This window comes from Drosophila subpulchrella, chromosome 3R (genome assembly GCF_014743375.2).
Source record: "Drosophila subpulchrella strain 33 F10 #4 breed RU33 chromosome 3R, RU_Dsub_v1.1 Primary Assembly, whole genome shotgun sequence".
Lineage (NCBI taxonomy): Eukaryota > Metazoa > Arthropoda > Insecta > Diptera > Drosophilidae > Drosophila > Drosophila subpulchrella.
Genome location: NC_050609.1, coordinates 747,461 through 770,918, shown reverse-complemented (window position 1 = coordinate 770,918; position 23,458 = coordinate 747,461). Strand labels below are relative to the sequence as shown.

The window sequence follows — 23,458 nt, the reverse complement described above, 5'->3', positions numbered from 1 at the left end:
GTATGTTTATTATCAGCAGCCTCCAATTTAAAGTTAGCCTATTCGGAGCAGCTTAAATTTAACCAGTCTGCGCTAAATAGATTTTTAATAGTTCCCCAACTTCGGTGTCCTGGCCAGTTGTTACATCCTCCCACTGCCGCAGTCTGCGAACAATTTGTTTCGGCCCCCAAAAAGCGCAGCCAAGTGCCAACAAAATTCGCCCATGTCATGTAGCCGTAGTTCCATGTCCATGGTTACAGCCTGGCCCTTATTCGTTGGTTTTTGGGCCCAGACACCGTTGTCGAGCCATCCAGACTTATGGCCACATTTGCTCCGATGCACAAAAAGGGTAAATTTTCATTTATGGATATGTGTGTGCGGTTTTCTGGATTGAAAATGCATTGAAATCCGCTCCGCAAAGATACAAGTTTGTGAGCCGATTTTGATTAAACTAATGGTGGTCATAAATCACAGCCACACCAACCAAAACGGCGGCAGCTACTTTAATCAAATTTAATTTGATGCTAGAGGCACCCGAAAATCTAACAATTAAATTGGCGCGACCGTAATAGTAGGCACTTTTATGTCCCAAATGGGTAAAGTTAAGACGAAATGGTATGGGTTTGTCGGCAAAAGTCTGGCTTTGGTCCTTCGGCCTGATGATAATGGCAACGCCGCCGCCATTAACAGAACGCATTATTGTTCGTAATTTTCTGTCAAACTGTTGGGTTGAAGGCAATTTTGCGGAACGGTCTGTTGGCGCAATCAACAAAACTCCAGCCGAGACACGCCCCCTGAAAGAAAAAACATCGTCGTCGTCGTTGAAATTTTCCTAGGAAACGCATTCAGATTTTTTCACGTTCCTTTGGATGGAACCTCCCCACAAACAATCCACCCCCTTCGCTAATTTCCAGTGCCTTGGTAATATTTTTTGGTTTTTTACGATGCCGTAGAAGAGCCAAGATGTTTTTGTTGTTGTTGATGTTTGCCTTTGGCGTTTTACTCTACCGCCCTGCACATTGCTCATACGCAGTGTTGAACCCGCCGAATTAAGAACGTAGAGAAAATAGTGGAAAATTGAAATTCAACGGGAGATAAAGAGTGGTGATGAGGTGGGCTAGGAGGGTATGAGGGTATATGGCGTCCTCTGTTGACTGTGTCTGCGTTAATTCGGTTTTGCTAATTTGGAATGGCGCCAAATTGAAAATAAAAACTTTGCTAGCTCGAAAAAATACCCCCAGATACAGTAAACAATCGATAATAAAGCTAATTGAAATGGTTTTTCCGACAGGTGATTGTTGTGAAAAAGTGATAGATTGTCAGAGAGAGCTGTTGGCAATTTAATGTGGAATTAAAAGCTAACTAACTAGGGGGAAATCATTTTACTTTAATTTCTAGTTTCTAATTAAAACGGTTTAAATATATATAAAATAAAAAAGGGTGAGAATTGGGATTGCAAATACTTACCCAGACGACTTGAATTCCATTCTTATAAATTGTATAGATATTAGTAGTTTAGTAGTTTAAGTAGTATTCTATCTTTTAGATATTTTTTTAGCTTTTCTGCTCTTTTGCCTTTTCTTTCAACTTTCCGTCAGTCGGAAAATTTTCTTGTTTTCGCTTCGCGCAAAAGTGAAATTTATGTTCTCAGTTGGGGCTAATTTATGTTGCTCAGAAATGTTGCCAGCTAAATAAATAATATTGTTTGCCATCAAATATAGGAAATTACGTAGCCGCCGCGTGTGCCGCCGCCAAAAAGTGATATTTTCGTTTAAGTGCAATGGGAAATGCGACAGCTGCAGCCAGAAAATTAATACGCTAGCAATTGCTGGCTGTTTGATTTTAGTTTCACACAAAATGCAGGCAAACGAAAATAATGAAAACGCCAACAGATTTTATAGCTGCCTACTAAAAATAAAAATGGCGCAGTGCAGTCATGACTCAAGATGTTGTGGCATACCCAAAATTTGCAAGGTGGAACCGAAAGCTTAACCCACCCACTTGGTGGGTGGGGCACTTTCATCATTCGCCGCTGGCATGGAGAAGCCGTAAAAATGTGGCCATAGGTCAGGTGCTGAGACCCTGGCCAAATCAATCGATTCCCTTTCGAAAAATTCACCTTGAAAGTCGGCAAGGGTGAACAAAAGGACAGCCAAATTGTTTTGTTTGCGCTCATTTAAATGTACTTGAAGAAAGGGTGGGTTTTTAGGTGACAGATGGTGGGGCTGGAAACCCCACACAAGTCGAAGGTAACTGAAAATGCAGCCAAGAAAAAAGAAACAAGAGTCAAGCGAATAATGCTAAGGGGGCATATCACTTTGAACTCACCCGAAAATATCCATTTTAAATGCAATTGGGGTCATTGGAGCACACATTACAATAATGTGTTAATTGATGAGTGTGCTAATTCACAAATTGAAAGTGCGAAAGTTACGTGAGGCCAAGTTATGATGAAACACGAGAAATGCGTCAACTTAAGTGCTCAAAATAAATGGAACGGAAAGCGAGCGAAAATAACTTCTATGCGAAAGAAAGACAAAAAGAAAGCCTAATAACTGAGGCCATTTAAAAGAGTTTTTAAAATGGAAAAATTTAATTTAGTAAAGTAATGAAGTCTTCTATACTTTTTTAAAGTATAAGTATCAAAATTACGTGTTCTTCCCCAGTCTCACCCTATTAACATTTTCCAGTGTTAGGCAAATATTTATTTATGAGAGTACTAGTATTTATTAATAAATATAAAAGACTATAAATATAATACTATTTAAAACCCATAAAAAATATCTGTAATTTTATTGGGCAGCCCTCGGTAATTACCCAATTCCATATTTAAACCTTTGTCTTTTGCTCTTTTGGGCCGCACCTCTTTAAGTGTTTGACTTGCGATTACTTGGGTAATTAAAATCGACCTAATGGGGTCCGACAATATGAAGAAATGAGGAGGCCAACCCAAGTGTAACTCCAATATGACATTGAACTCTGGTGCCGCTGTACTCGAACGCTTTAGGGCTCTCTTGGCCCACCCTACCCGAAATTGGTCAAGGCGAGTGTTTGAACTCGACGGCGGTGGAAAAAATCGAAAGATACAATATAGTGACAAAGTGCCACTAGAAACCGAAGGGGCCACACACAACGAGCGATTATTTATGGCCCCAAAGAGACAAAAAACGGGCTGTGTCAATGGCCAAAACTACGGCCAACCACCAGTGAAGCAGGGAAACGTGCCAAAAACTGAGGCAATAATAACCATCGTATAGCCTGCTAATTTTTTGGTAAGGTCACCAGAAAAGGGGTTTTTATTTTTAAGATCTCTGAAACCAGAAGAGGGGACTGGATTTTCCATGCGCCAGTTTTTATCCACTTGCAAAGTGATGTTGATTGTCAGCTGAACTTGTTTGGTTGCGGATTTACCATGCACCACATCCGCATCCGTGTCACCAGCGTCAGCGTGTCGGGACGAGCAGAAAGTGGAGCAGAAAACCTGAAAAAAAACTCAACCTGGTACTCTCATAAAAAAAAAAAAGAAACATAACCAAACCATACATACTGCGAGAAAAACCAAAAACACAACAAAAAAAGATGTTTATTTCTGGTTCTCGACGTGCATCTCTCGTCGCGTTTCGCATTCGCCGATGCTTAATTGAGGAGATTTGGAGTCAATTATTGCGAAAGAGAAATTCTTAAGCGCAAAACTTTCGAGCGTGAAAGTCGACTTTGTCTAATTTGCGCTGGAAAGCCGCCAAGCCGACTGTGATCCGGCAAATGATTATGATTTGCTGTGCATTTTGGCATTGCATTAACATTAATAAGAGGAAAATTGCCCGCTAAATGGGAACACGCCCACAGACCGACAAGCCTTTGCACCGAAAGAAAAATCTTCCACTTGAAGAATGACCATTTGGGCTAACATGCAACTTTAAGAATAACCCTAATATAAAACGCGAATTCTTTAGGTTTATTTGAGCTGTTTGAAAAAACGTTGTGTATCTCTAGAAAAAAAATAATTGTTGAAGCCGAAACCAAAACACAAGAATAAACTTGTGAATGAAACATAAATATAAAACGTGAATTCTTCAGGTTTATTGTTTATACAAACTATGGTATATCTGATTACAACTCCTTATCTGAAATCGGTTTAGTAAGGTATTTAATGTTTACAAGTTTGCTTCGCCTTGGTAATAAGCTTATATATTTTTATTACCCTCCCCATTCATTTAAAATGAGTAACCATATATATTTCGTTGTGTGCACGCAATCCCAATAACAATCTTGTAATTGCCATCTAAATGAAACCAATTGCAAAAGCAAAGACAAATCAGTGTATCAATGGGGAGCTTTCGTCTGAGCGGCTGGCTCCTAATTGGCAATTTACGTAATGAGTCTCTGATTATCAGGTAATTACAGCGTGAAGTGGAGCAGTATGTAAGAAAGCTTGATGACGTTAAAGCGATAGATATAAAGGCAATATAGGTATGGACTCATTTGTATACATTTATTTCCGATAAACCGGTTAGTGTGCACTTGCCTCGAAAAGGTTCTCGCCACTTGGAATATTTAAAAAGAATTCGTTTTAATTTGCGCATACCGTAATCACAAGATCGACCCAAAGTTGATCGCCCTCGCTCCGGTTGGTACGAGAAATGCCAAAAAAAAAAAAAACAATACAAGAAAACAACAAAGCTGGCCAAAAAATAAGAAAAAGAAGAGAACAGCTCTAACAAGGTCATAAACAATTAAAAGAAGTGACAGACTGTGTATGACAATAAATACTAGAAACACAAGCTCACGTACTATAGTTGCTACGATTTTTATCTCGTGTGTGAATTTTATTTCGCTCAGTTCTCCAACTCTATCTTGAAGTTTTCCACATTCGCAATTGCCAATCTCTTTCCGCGAATTTCAGACGGGGGAATGTTGATCCCTGGCAAATAAAGAAAAAATCACCGCGAAGGTGGCGCTTGTTTTGTTTGAACTTTTCCATATACCTAAACTGTATGTATATAGATGGTGATATTATGGCCATAGCCCAGTATGGTCTTGACCAATTTAGCTAATGGTACCAGCTCAGAAGTTACGCTTATTGAATACTAATTTGTTTACTTGGTTAGTGGTTGGTTAGTGGGGAGCAACGAGAGCGTTTCTCGAGGATCGTTCGAGTGTTAACACATGAAATCAACTGTTATTTTTCGGGGCCCCAAGAAGCCCATAAATCCAGGGCTTAAGTCCCTTCTGTTCGTCTCATATTGCACGAGTTCTAATTGGAGCTGCGGCCTAGCCAGGCGCAATAAAAATTAAGTTGCCGTCTCGAACGGAGCGCGTTAAAAAGGTTTTCTAACACGCCAACAGGCAACGAACTGTCTGCTAACCCTTTTTCTTCTTATTTTATTTTTTTATTTTGTATTTTGCCTGCCCGACTGGCTGGGCCTTTATCTCATTATAATCTACGCGCATGTGCGGCACATTCGTATCTTTTCAGTCAATTTCAAGTACCCTCTGCCCCCAGATGCAGGCCGAGAAGATTCGAGCCGGGTTGAGCAAACAGCCAGCAGCGGCAGCTGGGCACTGTGAGAAATTTTAAGGAGATGGGAAATGAAAAGATTAAAAATTAAAAATTCGGAAAATAGTATGGTTTTGCCAGTTCAAAAGGTCACAATAAAATAAAAGATAAAATAAAGTATATAGTTTAAAAATGTTACATTTATGATGATTAGCCTAAAAACATATTATTGACTTGAAAAATCAATATCTTTTTGGGGATAGTCAACTTAGATCATCCGTTCCATTGCTAAAATAAATATTAATTAATAATTAATACTTAATAATTATTAAAGTCTCTGAATTTAAATATGATAATTTATTTTTCCAAACTTTCTCTTATTGGAAGACAGGCCTATAGGTGTTTATTAAGCTCTATTAGAGCATTACAAATTGCCTTCTCTTCCCTTACCTAACGTAACTTTGTCCTGTAACATCATATTTTATTTTATAAAAACGTATTATTATAGGCTGTTTCTTTCCTTAAAAATCTCTGTTTTTCCCCGGTGCACTTAAAGAAACAGGGATAGGGAATGGGGGAAGAGTCAACGGCAAACAAGCGCAGACAACGTTTGTCGGTCAAAATCAAAATCAGCCCCAGCCTTTGTTCCTTTAATTCCGAGAATCGTGGACCAGTTATGAAACAAGTCTGCAACATGCACACAAACACAAACTCGGGGGCAAAAGAGAGTTACGACGAGGCGACGGAGCAGAGAAAACAATAAAGAACCCAACCCGAGGGCTAAAAACGTATTGGGCCCGAATCTGGACTTTAGCTGGGAGCAGATGATGGGATGGGGGAATGGTTGCTGGATGGATGGAGTATATACTATATGGGATGGGGACTGGGGACCCGACTACTTCGTCTCGTTAGCTGCGCCTGCGCAACGGCCGAGGAAAATACTTTATGGATCGAAGACAGAGTCGTCGGGGCTTTTGTACCTGCCACTTGGCTCCGGGCAGCGCTGCAACTGCAACTTAATTTCTTGGTCGGCAGTGCTGCAGAGTTGCAGTGCTGCGGCGTTGCAAGTACTTCATCATGTTTGGGGGAGCAGTAAAAATAAATTAACAAAAGCCAGTCGGCCGCAGCCATTCAGCCATTCACCACTTCCCGACTGGTCTAGCTGCCCAATATGAGATGTAATAACTTGGCCGGTAGGAGAAGGAGACCCTCGGATAGCCAGATCCGTGCGAACAGAGTGCGCTCCCTTGACATCAAAAGCGCAGCTGGTCCTGCTGTGGATCAAGTTCAGGCTTTGGTTTCGTTTCGTTTCGGCGAGTGCAGAAAATCTCATAAATTTGTATGGTAGCTGGAAGGGTGTACGATCTCTGCTAACTTGTCTTAGAAATTAAGAAACAATTATTGGAGTCCCTAGAACATAGCAGCTGAAGAGCTATAAAAATGTTTATGGTATTATAAAAACCAATCGAAACCAATCGAATCACATCGATAATAGATATATATATAATTCCAATTATCCTACTTTTTCTGATTTTAGGAATCATTATAAGTAACCAATGACTGTTTCGCTATGAAATCACAGAATTTTCTTCTATTTATTCATTTCTCTTAAACAGTTTATGCAAACTATAGAAATAAATACATATTTTCTTAAAAAAATGATATACAATATTATACTTTTTGTGAAATCTTAAAATATCTATTTCCTATCTTAGGTTTTGAATCTTTTAAAAAAAACCTAACACATTTTTTTCATCTAAAATATTATTTATAAAACAACACTAATTAAAAGAAATAAAATGATCAATGACTTCTTCTTTTTAAATATATAGCCTTAATTTATTAATTTAAGAAATAAATGTAAATAAATATTAATAAATATTAATTTAATAACAATTATTTAAATTTTTAACTATCAACTATTTATATACACTTTAAGTGGATTCTGCCCCTTCATAACAAGATCATACCCTAAGATATTACAATATTTTTTTTAGCGATCTGCTTGGTTGTTAAAATTTATGCCCGTTCCGTGGAACGGTCGCTGCCGCAGGATTTCGCATGGGAGCGGTGTGTGTATCTGTTTGTATGCAAAACAAGTTGCAAGCGACACGTAGGTGGCTTTGAATATTGAAAAGTCGTTCTGCAGCCTCTCCTGCGGCGATTGAGACCTCCCGGTTTTGGCTTGGATCGGCCAATGGAGGTGGCAGTTCGAGGGCCCAAAAACGAAAGACTCAAGCGACGAACTCGCTTGTGGCTCGCGGCAATTGGCCAATTCGAAGACACTTTCACTGCGATCGTCGACTTTGCCATTCTATTCTTTTGTCTCATTTTTTTTTCCTGATTTTTTCTGCTTTTTTCTTTCTTTCGTGCGACGACGACACTCGACTGAAATAGAAAGTGCTGGCAACGGCCGCATCGTCGACAGCATTTGCAGATACAATTTAAATTCGAACCTTTTCGTCATGCCTCTATCACTTGGCACGCATGCAAATTTGTGCAAAACACATAAAGCATGGGTAGACAGCAATAAAAAATAAAAACAAATAAAAAACTTGGCAAATATTATTCACGAATTGGCCAACGAAAGTAAAGTTATTGCGTGGCAACTATGCGACTGATTTGTGAATTGTTTAAATAGCGAATTTTAACAGAAGCCAAAACGGCCAAACAGAGCGGTTACAGTTAAGACCATCAAAACGGGTTGGTCGTTAATATATTAGCGTGTCCAGTCCATTGTTGGCCCGTCCAGAGGTTCATTGACCATTGGCAAAAAGGCACAACAGCACAAAAGCACTGGCACGACAAGTCTGGGCGGCTCTATCTCTATGGGAAATTACTCGAAATCCCTGGTCCGAGGAGGAGGAAATACTCGTGTATTGACCAACGGTCATAAATTTGCATAATTCGCAATTGCAATGGCCTAAACGCCATCCGTTTTAAACGATCTCGAATGTTTCATAAAACATCATTATTATTGTCAACGCTGTCGGCACTTATGCAACATCTTGTGCGGGGCATAGCCTCCAGTTTTTGTTTTTTCTTATTGAAAAAAAATCTCCCGGACAATCGGTTGCATTGATTTTCCCCCACCCCGAACCACAACAAAGGAAAATCCCAACCGCGTGTGGCATTTCCTATCGTTTTATTGTCACAGCTGCCACCAAGCCGTTTCATATTCAAATTTGCCAGCCAAGAAAAACTCTCACGCGCTGACAAAAAGATAAAAAACATAAATGCAGTCTAGGGTTTAGCTTTTGACTTGTTTTCCATTTTTTCCTCCTCTCTCGGTTTTCTTGACTCGGTTTCTTTTTATTGCATCACGATTCCGCAATACATTTGACAAATTTATTTTGATTAGAGGCAATTTCTTTGGAAGTGTAGACATGAATTGAATTTCGCTTGATTGAGTTGTGCTTTTTTATCGTTATTATTTGTATGTGTGGTGTGTTACACTGAAGGAAAAGTTGGCATAATAGGATTATTACAAATAGAGAGAAATCCTAGAATATTTTAAAAATATATTGATTTTTTCCTATTCAATATCGCAAGTGAAGAATATTTTTAATTTATATTAATGCTCTGCAACTTTCAGATATACATTTTACTAACTCTAAAAATAGAGACATATCCTAGAATATTTTTAAAATATAATGATATATTCCTATTTAAAAACCGCTAGTGAAGACTATTTTTAATTAATATTAATGCTCTTCAACTTTTATATATACATTTTACTAACACTAAAATGTGCGGAAGTCTTGGCAGAAAACATAAAAACAATAGTCGATAATAAAAATAAACTATGATGAATTAAACAATGAAAATATAGCGGACAAATTTTAAACGAAAATCCCCTTTAGATAAACACATTAATTTAAGTTTTGACTCATTGACAGCTTGCAGCTAATTTTATCGCAATTAAGAAAATATTATCCAAGAATTTTCTGCTTAGTTAAATGTCCGATGCAAACGTTTGCCAAAGTATACAGAAAACCGAGACAGAAACAGAAAATCGAATCGAAATAAAAGGCAGCCAAAAAGAATCAAGCTGATTAATGCAAAACGTGGCAGCTGGCACCACTTGTCACAGATTCCATTAGGTCATCGCCGCATTTACATATAGATTCGGAATTTTTAAACTGTGCGTTGTCCACCACTTAGAAGAACCCGAACAACTAATGAAATCGGGGGAAATTGCGTGAGAAAATCGAGAAAGTTTCGCTGGCTTAGTGCAGGTGGTGGCAGATTAGCAACTTTCCTCGTTGGCCACGCTGTTCTGGCTGTTGAAACGCAAAAAGAAAAAAAATGTAAAAATACAACAACAAAATTGGCAATCATTTGTAAACAATGTGTGAGGTGGGGTTACCGAAATACTATTGACTGTTTGGCCGCTGAGAGGTAAGAAATACGGCGCGCATGACCCACTTTCGAGCCATGTTTATTTCTTTTACTTGTGCTGCCTGTTGCCACTCTGTCGCTCTCTCTTTCTAAACAACTTTTTAGGCAAATTAGCAGCTGCAAAGGCATTGAAAGTTGCTTAACCACTTGCCGAAAAAAAACAGAACCAAAAAAAGAACATAACCAGAACCAGAACCTTACAGAATTGGTTATTACGTAGCCCAACAATGGCAACAAGTTGTGTCTAGATTGCAGGCAATTTAAAGATATCTCTCGAAAACACTCTCGACAACACTTTCAATGCCAAATAGGCATCGGCTAACTGGGTCAGCAATTTTTATATATGCGTGCTATTGCCATTGTTTTTCGCCAGTCTTGCCATTTTCTAGCGATTTTCATTTGGCAAATTCTCAAGCCTTGCCTGATCATTCAATTAGTTAATCCATTTCCACAGCTGTCTTCCGCGTTTAGAGCCAAAGTGCAAAGTTGTCTGCAATTAATATGCAACGTCAACTGTGCAGCAGCAAAGTCAACAAAAAGCGTCTCACGTTAAAGGTTTAGCTTTTCCTAACCGTGGGTTAATTATACAAAAATTTAGTTAATTATTCATTTTAATAAACTAATATGTTCACAGGAAATCACCTCCAGCTGAGCTAGTTTTTTCACTAAAAAATTAACACAAATTATAACTTTAATTTATAACACACCCATTAAAACTGCTTTGTTTATGATTTTTAATCTACATTTTCTTTTGTCTCTTTGCTAAAAATATTCCTTGATTTATTGTGAGGTATATAAAAGCATCAAACTCAATGATCTTACTGTTCCGCCTTATTTATTTTTTTCCTTTCTTTCCTTTCAATTTTAATTTCCGGACTTAATTAAAATATTTATGATTGCGAAAAATATAAATATTTATATAAAATGATAGTAACATAATATGTTATGATATGATACTAGGGAATTTAAAATGATCTTCATTTATACATTTATAGCAAATACATATTTTAGAGCTTACAGTAGGGCTTTTTTGAATCGGTTTTTAAAATGTTTGAAGTGATAATTATAACTAAAGTAGGCACATATTTAGCTGCCTTGCCCACTGTGCCCCGCATCAGCTGCAATATGTCTATGCAACCTTAACTCAGCAACTTTGCAGCTGCCTGACTAACTGCACTTTGTGCCATTAGTTTGTGGCTTTGGCTATAGATTCAGGTTCAGCCCGACTTGGCCTGCAGTCACAATCCTCGGCTACAAAGTCGATGTTGATTTTGTTGACACTGCTAACGGATGCTGGGATGTTGCCTCAGCTGCATAATGCAATCCTTTTGCCCAGTCACTTATCAGTCATTTGTGGAGTCGCCGTTTTTTTTTTTTATATTTTTTACTTGCTTTGCGGTGGACGTGTACCTTGCATAATGGACAAACGTGAGAAAATGTTTTGCAAAGAAAGTGTGAGAGATATTGGGTTTACTCAATGGAGCAGATAGGTGTCGGTGGATTCGAGTACGAGTACACCAGAGTGGGTTTCACTATGCGATTTATCGCATGTGGAGCACTGTGCGCGACAAAAGACAAACACGTAGTGACGCCGGCGATAATCATGATGTAATAAGCCCAGGCCCAGTTTTTTTTTCATTTTCTTTATTGGTATTTTTGGGAAAGTGCGCCAATGGCAGACGCACACGTGTGCTGACCGCATCGAAACCCCAAACTAAACCTCAACCCCCTTCCTCTTCTCATTCCAGCTCACCGACGAGGTGGTGCGCAAGAAAACCGAATACCAAAAACATTTGGAGGGCTACAAGGCGCTGCGCACGCGCTTCGAGGAGCACTACATAAAAGGTGAGTGGTCCTTGGTATCGGTTTCCCAAATGGGGATTCAAGTGCACGCATTAAAAATAATTTACAAAAAAATCTGTTTTGTTTATGCTCCAAAAATTATAAGAATTTCTCATGCATATGTACATAAATCTTTATGTTTATAATGAGAGTTCCCAAAGTCGTTTTCTGAAAAACCTCGATTTTTGCAAGCAAAAGAAATAAATGCTCATACGAGTAATACGTTATTAAACAAAATATATTTTAATAAAAAATGTTGGCTTATAAATTGAAAACTGATAAGGTTAATTAATTTTTAAAAACTCACTTTTAACACATTATCTTAGAACCATGTTTTAATGCAAGACTTAAAATTTATAAAACTCATTATAATATCTTTGCTTGTCCACACTTACATTAATATTTTTACAAAAGAATTTATTTTTCTTTTTTTTTGGTTCCTTAAATGCTTTAGAAAATATTGTCGCATTTTAAAATACAACATGTAAAAGGGGATGCAAATTTAGGTCTTATTTTAATATTTTAGTTAAGCAAATAATTTTTCCGAGTGTTAATGTGATCTTTCTTAAATTTCAGCACCCAGTCGCAGTGGCCGCAAGCTGGACGATGTGCGTGACAAGTACCAGAAGGCCTGCCGCAAATTGCATCTCACACACAACGAGTACGTGCTGTCCATCACGGAAGCCATCGAAGTGGAGAAGGACTTTCGCACCGTTCTGCTGCCGGGACTGCTGGAGCATCAGCAGTCCGTCCAGGAGAGCTTCATCCTGCTGTGGCGCAACATCCTGCAGGAGGCGGCCCAGTATGGCGACCTCACGGCCGACAAATACAAGGAGATCCAGAAACGCATCGACACTGTGATAGGAGCCATCAATCCGACCGAGGAGTACGGCGAGTTCACCGAGAAACACAAGTGGGTGATAACCTTGTATCTTGAAGATAACCATACTGATCTTGTATCTATATTTTATGTCTAGAACCTCCCCCACAACACCGCTGCTCTTCCAGTTTGATGAGACGCTCATCGAAGATATACCCGGCAAACTACAGTCTAGCACCTTGACGGTGGACAATCTCACGGTGGACTGGCTGAGGAATCGTCTGCAGGAACTGGAGGGAGCCGTCAAGGATTGCCAGGAGAAGCAGCTGAAGATGATCGAGCATGTGAATGGTGGCTCACCGGTGGCCAATGGTAGCATTATATCCAATGGCAGCAACACTTCCAATGGCATACAGTCCAACAAGGATAGTCTATGGTGAGGAGAAAGTACCAGAAATGTTGTACGCTGTTTGTGTGGCGGCATAGAATGAGCAGAACTTTTTCTCAGTATTTAAACTAATTTAAAATATTTATAATTATTAATTATAAAAATTATTTCCATTATTTAGCCGCCAGTCGAAGGACCTGAATGCATTGCGCTGCCAGGAGAAGCAAAAGCAGAAGCTGGTGGACATGATCAAGTGCGCCCTAAACGAGGTGGGATGCGAGGAGCTGCCCTCGGGCTGTGATGATCACCTGACCCTCGAGCAGAACTTCATCGAAAATGGCTATAATAACGAACAGCAGGTGGGTTCTTAGTTTTAAGCTACACCCCTAGTCCCTAGTGGTTTTGGCTAATTTTAAGACGTAGGTGGTCATGGTCTAACTAATGAATGTGTGATACAAACCATTTCTTTCTCTCTGGATGCTGCCCACTATCCATCTCACAATAAACCCATGAATTACACCCGAAACCTAACCCATTAGCAGAGGTCCAACTCCACCAGTTCACCAGGTCTGGGCATTATGAACGAGCTGATGCGACGAGGGGGAGTTCTGACCCTCTTGCGTGGCAGGGGTCGCCACTTTAAGCGTAAGAGTACCCCCCAGCCGACGACGCCCATGACGAGATCGCGTCAGGGACGCTTCAACAAGATGCAGCCGCGATCCCAGAGTCTCGGATCCTTGTCGGTAATTAGGGATGGGATTGGGCCAAGTCCTGCACGTTACGAGCCCATTACTAACCATCGTTTGCGCCAGGCGGCCAGTGTTCATTATTTGGGCGAGGTGATCGCCTCCAGTGCCTCCATTAATCCGCCCGAGTTGCCCCGCTTGCGGCGAACCCAGTGTTCCATGTTGTGTTTAGGCGAGGACGAGGAGGAGCCTGTCGTTATCCTTGCCTCCTCGCCCGCCCCGCTCGCCCAGCTAACCGCTGCTGTCCTTACTAACACCAATAACAATCATATCTATGCGGATCTGGAGTTGGACAGGAAGAGGGAGGCCTCACCAAGTCCCGAAAGCGATGGGGAAGAGGATAATCATCAATCCGTCGATAAAAAAGATCAAATACAAATAGAAATAAACCAGACGGCGCCTCAGAACTCCATAGATGCCCATCTGGATAGGATCGATGAGATAAATCGAGTGCTAGATGATCGCCTGAAGCGCACTCTGCAGCCCAGCAATGATGTGAATGCCATCGAAAGTGCCGAGAATGAGAATCATATACAAACTAGGCAGCTGCCCAAAGATCCAGATAGCCATACGAAACGCAGTTCCAGTTCCAGTTCCGAGTGTCGATCCTCTAAGGATACGAGTCTCTCCAAGAAACGTTCACTATCCTTCACACAGAAGTCCATTAGCAACATATTCAGCAATCTCAAGGAGTTTTCCAAGAGTCCACTCGTTAGAATGGGTAAAAATCACACCCTCAACGAGGAACAGGATGCGGAACGAATCCAAACGAATCCACAGCATTCCAGCAGCAGTGATTGCCCCACAAACAGTAGCAGTTCCAGCAGTAATAATAACACCAATAATAATAACAATAATAACAATCACAGTGCCTCACAGTCGACGATCATAACGAGCACGATCACCACCACTATAACGACTACAACGACCACGACGCCGTCCAAGGAAAACTCAAGACTGAAATTCAAGGTGCCCAAGATCCAGAAGAAATCGAAGGCCATCCGCAATACATTCCGATCCAAGTTGCTAAATTTCCAGCTGAAGCGCTCCAAGCCGTGTAAACAGTGCACCAAAAGACGACGCATCCATCCAAGCAAGAGTGTTTTTGATTTTGCCCGAGAATTCGAGACGGATCAACCAGCTGGTTCTGTGGGGGAAGAACAATTCTGCAACTGTCCTCCAGTGAGCCAGAAAACCCCAAAGCCAACCGTCCAAATATCCGGCCATAAGGATAGATCCTTCGAGTCCAGTTCCGGGGATTTGGAGGAGAACGACGATCGGGACAACCAGGAGGACGACGAGGACAGTGACGACGTGCTCAGCATGAAGGATCACTGCTACTGTGTGCCCAGCCTGGCGGCCAGTGTGAGTTCCCCGTATCCGCATCCGTATCCGAGAAAACCGCACCCACCGCATCGAGAGTATCTAAGCCAACTGGGCGCCACATGACGCCACCTCACAGAATCAAAAAAACCGCATCGCTTTGCTTGCCCCTTCAATTTGCATGTTTGATGGATTGTGCATGTTTAGCGCTCACGTTCAATATATTGAAAGCATGTGGGGGAAAGAGCTTTTTATAGAGCGGGTGCCAAGAATAAAACACAGGGTGACCTTAGCCAAGAATCCTAAGGGGGTATTGCGACTAGTCGGCCTGTATCTCGTTTTGATTACTATTTTTTTTAACTGTTTCAACCAATTCTAACTAAACTAATATAAAGGTATATAATTTATTTCTGATAGGGAACAGTTTTAAGACATTTTCTTTTTCAAAATTTAAAATGGGTTCCAAAGTGTGTATAAAAAAATATAATACAAATTATTAAAAACTCCAGCAAATCTTAATACAACATCAAAATTTTACTTTATGACTGATATAGAGTAGTTTCATTTTCGAAATTTCATATGAGTTCCCAAAAAGAGTATCAAAAATGGAGACTGATTTCGAATTTCTTTCACCCTTCCAATTGCTAAAATTACTTGTGCGTGCCAACGAGAAAGAGCGAAAGTGACCGAGAGGCAAGTTCAGACGAGAGTATAAAACGATTATATCTTTTAGTTCTCACCGATCGGGCGAGCGGTTTGGATACCGTCTAGCAGTCGCCATTAATCTAGTCCATTGAAATGTTTGGCGTCTGTTGTTTGGCCAGTGAAAAGTTGGAGATCCATCACATTTGTATCCGACAGAACGCGTGACTTTTTCAGTTTCGGTTTCTTCCGTGAGACAATTGCGCAAGTTCCTCGTAGTTTTTTGGGGCATCTGGTAGTTCCATGATGATCAGTTCCGGGCAGAGCAGCAACTACGCTGGAGCCGAAAGTGGGGGAATTTTCGAGACAATTGTCTTCAGTGGGCGACCCGTACCGCCTGCTCGAAAAAAGCGACCAAAATCCAAAGTATTTGTGAGTCACTCGATGGGTCAACCTTGAACGTAGATCCATATTTTCCCCCTGTGTCTAGTAACAATATATGTATTTCTGACTTAATATGCCATTTTTTTGCCTACAGTATTTTAATAATAATTAATTTGTATAAGTATACCTTGTGTATAAGTATCTTAAAGCTACTGCAATTTCGTCAGAGCCAATTGCACCCACGCATTTCCGTTCCCCGTTTGGAAATGTTGAAATGGCGTGCTAACCGATTCTATTTTATTTTCCCCTCATTTATTTGTCGTTTTCTGCATGCTTTCACTAATCTTTTGGCTAAGACGTGGGTATATGGATTTTTGCTAATTATCCGGATCTTGCAGATATCGCTCTCCACAAATCGTCCACTTTACGAGGAGGAATGGTTCCACGGGGTTCTGCCGCGTGAAGAGGTGGTCAGACTTCTGAATAACGACGGGGACTTCCTGGTCCGCGAAACGATTCGGAATGAGGAGAGCCAGATTGTGCTGAGTGTGTGCTGGAATGGCCACAAGCACTTCATTGTCCAGACCACCGGTGAGGGCAACTTCCGGTTCGAGGGTCCGCCTTTTGCCAGCATCCAGGAACTTATTATGCACCAATATCACTCCGAGTTGCCGGTGACAGTAAAATCCGGTTCAATACTCAGGAGACCCATTTGTCGGGAACGCTGGGAGCTGAGCAACGATGATGTGGTGCTTCTCGAGAGGATTGGCAGGGTAAGTTTACCAACAGTATCTCATACGATTGACACTTATTTAATATTATTATTTCCAGGGCAACTTCGGAGATGTCTACAAGGCTAAGCTAAAGTCCACCAAACTTGACGTAGCCGTCAAAACCTGCCGTATGACCCTTCCCGACGAACAAAAGCGTAAATTCCTTCAGGAGGGCCGCATCCTTAAGCAATATGATCATCCCAATATCGTTAAATTAATTGGCATTTGTGTGCAGAAGCAGCCCATTATGATTGTCATGGAATTGGTGCTGGGTAAGTTTAAAACACAAGTATTCCTAACAATATTCCAAATGACTACACATTAAACTGAATGCGACGATTACTTTTTAAAGAGATTATTAAGTATTATAAAAACAAACTATTATTGTCATTAAAATCATTTGTAATACCTATTTAAACTTGAAATTTCAGGTGGTTCCCTGCTAACTTACTTGCGCAAGAACTCCAACGGCCTCTCCAATCGCCAACAAATGGGAATGTGCAGAGATGCGGCGGCTGGTAAGGGGTCTAAAAAACCCCATTAATATCATCAAACTAACATATCATAATTTATTTTTCAAGGCATGCGATATCTGGAATCCAAGAACTGCATTCATCGCGATCTAGCGGCGCGTAATTGTCTTGTTGACCTAGAGCACAGTGTAAAGATCTCCGATTTTGGAATGTCACGCGAGGAAGAAGAGTATATAGGTATAGTCAATTATAAAAAAAGAAAGATCATAACTTTAATATGAAATACTTTTAATAGTTTCCGATGGCATGAAGCAAATACCCGTAAAGTGGACAGCTCCCGAGGCCCTCAATTTTGGAAAGTATACCTCTTTGTGCGATGTCTGGTCCTATGGCATACTGATGTGGGAGATCTTCTCCAAGGGGGACACACCCTACTCGGGCATGAGCAATTCAAGAGCCAGAGAGCGCATCGATACGGGTAAATATCACTATCTTTAGGTATAATACTATACAAAAATTAGACGTTGAATTGTAATACAAGCATGGGTGATAGCTTATCACTGATAAGAAACTGTGTAAAATTTTACATCTATTAAAAAGTGGACTTTTTTATTTAATACTTATTAATCTATAATTTTATTCTCCAGGTTACCGAATGCCAACTCCAGAAAACACGCCTGCGGAGATGTATCGACTGATGCTCAAGTGCTGGGCAGCCGACGCCGAGTCCCGGCCGCATTTCGATGAGATCTACAATGTGGTCGACGCACTGATCTTGCGCCTGGACAACAGCCACTGAGAGCGGCTGCATCCGGAACACTTAGCATACTCAACGTAGATTTAGTCAGCGCTTTTAAAGTACGTTACGTCCACGGACTTAACAACGAGTTGCCTGTATTTATGAGATAGCATATACTATACATTTTACCACATAAACCATATTTATATAGAGATATATATATTTTCTAGCCATGTAAATGTAAATTTCAATATATGTACTGTACTGTGTGTGTTTGTTTGACTGAGCATATGTAATGAATCCTTTATGTGCCAAATACCGCAAGAAGATCTTAAAAAAAAACCATAAAAATATAAAAAAAAATTGATAACTGTGTGTCTGCTTGAAGAACTGCTTCGTAACCTAAGCTCATGAATTTATACATGTTTAGTTGTTTGTGTTTTAGTTTTAAAACCGAGAATCATAATTTGTAAATTATGCAATCCCTACGTTTGTCAATTTGTTTCTAGACTCTGTATTTTATGTATATTTATTTACACCTAATTTACATTTCTACTTCGACTACGATTATGTTTACTCTTATACAACTAAGCTCTAAGTTAAAGCTTTAAGTTTTGCTGCGCTGCTGAAGTGAATAAATCATATGTGTACTGTATAAAAGAGGGTCTCCTACGAGTCAGAATCATTTGTGAGGGCCAGCGGGACATCGGAGAACTGAACTTTGGAGTAGAACTTCTTGAGCTCGTTCTTCAGCTCCAGACTGTGACTCCAGTCCACGGTTTCGCAAACGACCTTCACCTCAACGGTGTAGACATCCCGCAGCCAGGCTCTCTCATGCATAATATCCTTGATGGAAACTCCCACGCGGACAAGCAGGGCGCAGAGATCATTGATTCCACCAGGACGATCGCTGACCTCCACATTGAACTTGACCAGGCGACCCACGGCGGCCAGACCCCGCTCCAAGCAACGTCCAAAAACGGTGGTGTCTATGTTTCCTCCACAGAGCAGCACCACAACCCTAGAAAAATTGTTAATTATAATAATAATATTTTCAAAGATCTACATTTTCTCACAATGTAAGTACTCACTTCTTTCCCTTGAGCTCATCGAGTTGACCGGCCAAAATGGCAGCTAGACCTGCTCCACCAGCTCCCTCGACAACGCATTTCTCCTCCTCAACCAGCCGGAGGATAGCCACTGCGATCCACTCCTCCTTGACCACCACCATACGATCTATCAGGGGTACGGCCGTGGCATAGGCATTGTAACCCACTTTGGGAACAGCCAGACCGTCGGCCAGTGTATTCTTGATGGGAGTGTGGATGGGTCCGTTGTTGGCCATGGCCCTCGAGAAACTGGCACATTTCTCAGACTCCACACCCTGTCAGAAAAAGATTTTAAGAAAATATGAATCAAAACAAAATTTTTTTACGTAGTTTAAAAGTTGTAAGTCTCTATTACGGTCGTTTTCTCAATGTCATGTTAGCTTTTTTCCGGTTTACGTTTATCAGACCGAATCTTTTACTGAATCGTGTGATAACAGGCTGTAAAGATTTGTCGTTCCTAAAATTCACGAACGTGTTTTTCCTATATGTTAACTTTCTCTAGAAACAGATAACGAAACCTTAACATTAACCTGACATTGAGAAATCGACCCATATTGTTATGCAATAATTATTATTTTAGGAAAAACACTTTAGTTCTAAGCAAGTACTCACAATGATCTTGGTTTTGGGGGACAAAGCCTTAACGGCCGTGGCAATTCCAGCAATCAATCCACCACCTCCTACCGGAACTACCACAGCATCCGGTTCCGGCACCTGTTCGAGTATTTCCAGTCCAATTGTTCCCTGGCCGGCCATGATGTGCGGATGATCATAGCCATTCACGTACAGCAGGCCCTCCTCCTTGGACATTCGCATGGCCAGAGACTTGGCCTCACCCATATCATTGCCATCGACAATGACGCGGGCCTTGTAGTTCCGGCACTTCTGGATCTTCATAATGGGTGCCGCCTTGGGCATCACCACAGTAACTGGTATATTAAGCTTCCAGCCATGATAACATAAAGCCTGGGCGTGATTTCCCAAGGATGCACTTATCACTCCCGTTCGCTTCTGCTCCTCCGTCAAAGATAACAAAGCATAGCGGGCACCACGCTCCTTGAAGCTGTCAAAATAGTGAATTGGTTATATCAGTCACATGCCATTCACGAAATCAAAAATCAATTAGCAACAACAATTAATTAGAGCCAATCGAACCATATCGGCCAATTAAAGCCTATCTTATCGGATCTTTGACTTTTATGTGTAGCCAAATTTATCACCGAAATTTTGTCGTAATAATAGAAATGCGCTGTACTCAATTAAACTGCGATCCCAAAAATGGGCTTAAGTGTCAGCAAACAAATATGGTCACAGTCGAACTTTTGTAACATAACTTAAGTTAATTTTCATCTGTACTTTTCTAACTTGACTGCTTATTAAAAATAGAAACAGCCTCTTATCAAGAGCGGGAAATCGCACCCCCAGACAATATTTCTAATATACGTATTGATTAAAGATCATTTTAATATAAACAATAACAATTCCGAACTGAAAATGCACCTTGGACCTATATTCGCTATTACAACTTAAATGACTAAGCAACATCTATTTAAAATGTTTTAATGAAATATAGTTTTATTCTTGCTGGAATACTTTCAATGTCTTCACTTTGATAATATCATTCTTTTTAAAACGATGTTTCATATAAACTATCTTGCTTGTTTCAACTTACCTGCCCGTGTATTGCAGGAAATCTTTTTTCAAATACAGCTCCATGCCATAAAGATCCGATGATGTGGATTTCTGCAAGAAGTTTTTTTTATAGGATGTACCGAGACTTGAGATATAGCAATGTCTACCGGACAAGGAGTTCGCTCTACGCCTCCACGGATGAGGAAGGCTGCTGATGTGACGTCGTGAAAGGAAATGCGTTGCGGCTGCTCTGGGTTACAGAAGGGATCGAGGATTTCCTCAACGCCTCCAGAAACGTGTCTGGGTCTCTTGAGGGCCTCCAACTTTCCATTTACAGCGGTTCCATTAGCCTTAATAGCCAAACCATTTGGTTCTTTGGTCGTTTCCGATTTCACTGCCTGCGACATTGCACCTTTAAATCAGTCTAGGACCTCCGTCGATAACTGCTCGCTGAATACTGATGAATGCTACAATAATCGTAACTGGTATATATAGGCGAGTGGATGAGGAGACTCTATATTGGGTCGTAAATACGGCACCTTTGCGTTTCAATTGCCGGCTGGTCACTTTATGGGGCCTGGCCTGACGACCAACTGATAAGAGCTGCTCTGGCAACCGCCAACAAAACAATAACAACGATAACGTTTCGTTTTTACGTGTTTTCCATCTTTTAGGCAACATCAACATTATTTTCATCTCGATAGGAAAACAAGTCCCTAAGATGTAGGGTTTTTGTATCAAATACGGGTCAAAACCGATAAGTAAGTAGCCGATCTTATCTCAATCCACAGTGGAAATATTTTAAAGTATGGAAATTTTTTAGGATCTGGAATCTGGAAAAGCGGTGTACTTTTATTAGAATTCTATTACTCTATACCTTTTATAAACATACTTTTTTAGCAGCATTTGTTTTGCTTAGCTTTATTAATAATCCTTTACTTTAAATATTGAATTGTTATTATTTTATGACTGTAGATTATATGTTTTCATGCTGATCTAATATTTCCTTATAAACAAAAGTCGTACGAGCCCCCAAGTTCTTTTTTTCGGGTCGTAATAAAAACCAAGTGATAAGTAAGCATTCATAAGACACGCCCATTTATTATTGCCAAAAAAAACAAGATTATCTTATCAGCGGGAAAATAAAATGATAAGAGATGCTACCAAAATAATAACATGGCTTAAGGGTCAAAGGCCAACCAGTTGGCCGGATTGGTAACTGTCATTTGCTCAACTTGTTCCAAAGTAACGCCGCGGTCGAACATTCTCGGCAGGATGTTGGTGTGGATGTGATGATAGCCATGACCGCCATAGGAAGTCTAAAAATAAAGGTATTTATATAGAATAGATTTACAATCGATTTGATTTTAGCCAACCAGTCGATGTTTTGTGTGGATGTCGTGGGACATGAGCAGCTTGTCCACCAAACCTTCTTTGATGAGCTTTATCAGGTTGTCGATTCGTTGGCCATCGGAGATCATGTCCACACTGGTATTGAGCTGATAGAAGGAGCACTCGGTGCCAAAGAGATCGTACTGAATGTAGCAGCCCAGCTTGGCGAACTCCAGCAACTCATCGACGTCGAAAATTGTTCCTAAGGAAAGGGGAAGTTTAATATGGGTGCGTTTTAATATTCCATTCTACCGACGATCCAAATGTGACATGACACACTTGTCGGCCCTTCCGCCCGCCTCCAAATAAAGACGCATGATCTCAAATGGAGCTTCGGTCACTCGATGCGGATGCATGGAAACACCACAGCCAAGGACTTCCTGGATCTCACCGGCCGCCTTAATGGAGTTCTTTTCAAAATCTAAAAAATAAGATCATTAGAGGGTAGATCAAAAGGGAAAAAGCTAAGATATCAAACTTATCATCATTGATATGATAAATAGAAGATATAATATTTTAAAACATGTACAACTTTTATTTATTATTAATATTATTAGTAAAACTTACCATGAATGGGGTATACGCTAGCCACCTCGCCAATGAAACCACACTTGACCATCTTCCCGTTGACATCCAGGCCTGTGATGATATCCCTCGAGTAGAGATCACACATTTGCTCGACGGTTAGGCTGGCGTGACTGGCATCCTGCATGGCATGGATATAGTGGCCTGTGCCCGCTATGAAGTGAACACCCGTGCTCTTGGCCAGCTCTACAATGAACTCCAGATTGCGCTTGAGGCCATAGCTGCTATTCTCCACAATGCTGCCACCACCGTGTTTCTTGTAGAGCAACACATCCTTCTTGGCCGCCTCCAGGGCTTCCCCATCGTAGAATCGGACATTCTCCTTGCTGGAATACGGATAAAGCCGCACATATCCCAGGGTGGACATGCTGATCTTGGCCTTTAGCTCGCTCTCAAAATCCGGCGGCGGTGGGCGGTAGAAGTGCTCGAAATCGAGAGCCACATGCTCGTGGGTCAAAGTTCGGCCCAAAAGGTTGGCGGTAATAGGGCCCAGAACTGGATGCGAAAACAGCGGAAAATTTCATTGTCTGATGAGCTGAGATAAGCCCTAATCTCGCCCCATACTCCCACACCCATACCAACTCACTGGTCTGTACTGCTGACATTTTTACAGCCTTCAATGTGGGTCACACTTTGAATTTTTTTCTCTCTTGTTTTAAAAGTATTTTTAGACTCGGCGCCGACCGAACGCTTCAAAAGCCAGTGGAGAACTGATCTTCAGAGTCGGTTTGCT

The 23,458-nt window shown here is 40.7% G+C and overlaps 3 protein-coding genes across 8 annotated transcripts in view; 1 reads left to right on the top strand and 2 right to left on the bottom strand.

The window, feature by feature from the left end:
- Nucleotides 1-18,667, top strand: part of LOC119548378 (tyrosine-protein kinase Fer) — a 30,020-nt gene extending 11,353 nt beyond the window's left edge. Inside the window, exons 4-14 of one of the 6 annotated variants that reach the window (XM_037855625.1) lie at nt 11,626-11,722; nt 12,296-12,632; nt 12,697-12,975; nt 13,109-13,286; nt 13,470-13,670; nt 16,421-16,795; nt 16,854-17,067; nt 17,227-17,313; nt 17,377-17,505; nt 17,564-17,746; nt 17,916-18,667. In XM_037855625.1, the coding sequence (XP_037711553.1) occupies nt 11,626-11,722; nt 12,296-12,632; nt 12,697-12,975; nt 13,109-13,286; nt 13,470-13,670; nt 16,421-16,795; nt 16,854-17,067; nt 17,227-17,313; nt 17,377-17,505; nt 17,564-17,746; nt 17,916-18,067 (2,232 nt within the window). In that variant the 3' untranslated portion in view covers nt 18,068-18,667. Of the gene's footprint in view, nt 1-11,625; nt 11,723-12,295; nt 12,633-12,696; nt 12,976-13,108; nt 13,287-13,466; nt 15,039-15,745; nt 16,071-16,420; nt 16,796-16,853; nt 17,068-17,226; nt 17,314-17,376; nt 17,506-17,563; nt 17,747-17,915 lie in introns of those variants that run through there. The other 5 variants (XM_037855609.1, XM_037855617.1, XM_037855600.1 and 2 more) reach the window with 5 other exon arrangements.
- LOC119548411 (L-threonine ammonia-lyase) lies at nt 18,521-21,218 on the bottom strand. The gene is made up of 5 exons (XM_037855654.1): nt 20,916-21,218; nt 20,789-20,859; nt 19,729-20,179; nt 19,099-19,391; nt 18,521-19,028 (listed from the first exon to the last, which is right to left on the bottom strand). The coding sequence occupies exons 1-5, from the start codon at nt 21,153-21,155 to the stop codon at nt 18,677-18,679; spliced, it is 1,407 nt and encodes a 468-aa protein (XP_037711582.1). The 5' UTR covers nt 21,156-21,218; the 3' UTR covers nt 18,521-18,676.
- A 605-nt stretch (nt 21,219-21,823) lies between these two features.
- LOC119563241 (phosphotriesterase-related protein) lies at nt 21,824-23,458 on the bottom strand. The gene is made up of 5 exons (XM_037876546.1): nt 23,312-23,458; nt 22,708-23,220; nt 22,397-22,561; nt 22,125-22,342; nt 21,824-22,067 (listed from the first exon to the last, which is right to left on the bottom strand). The coding sequence occupies exons 1-5, from the start codon at nt 23,328-23,330 to the stop codon at nt 21,930-21,932; spliced, it is 1,053 nt and encodes a 350-aa protein (XP_037732474.1). The 5' UTR covers nt 23,331-23,458; the 3' UTR covers nt 21,824-21,929.

Coding starts and splice junctions, on each gene's coding strand:
- LOC119548411 (XM_037855654.1), bottom strand. CDS start 21,155: ATGTCGCAGGCAGTGAAATCGGAAACGACCAAAGAACCAAATGGTTTG. Junction 20,180..20,788: donor TTCCTGCAATACACGGGCAG/GTAAGTTGAAAC, acceptor CTATTTTGACAG/CTTCAAGGAGCGTGGTGCCC. Junction 19,392..19,728: donor CCCCCAAAACCAAGATCATT/GTGAGTACTTGC, acceptor TTTTTCTGACAG/GGTGTGGAGTCTGAGAAATG.
- LOC119563241 (XM_037876546.1), bottom strand. Junction 22,562..22,707: donor TAGCGTATACCCCATTCATG/GTAAGTTTTACT, acceptor CTTATTTTTTAG/ATTTTGAAAAGAACTCCATT. Junction 22,068..22,124: donor TCCACACAAAACATCGACTG/GTTGGCTAAAAT, acceptor CTTTATTTTTAG/ACTTCCTATGGCGGTCATGG.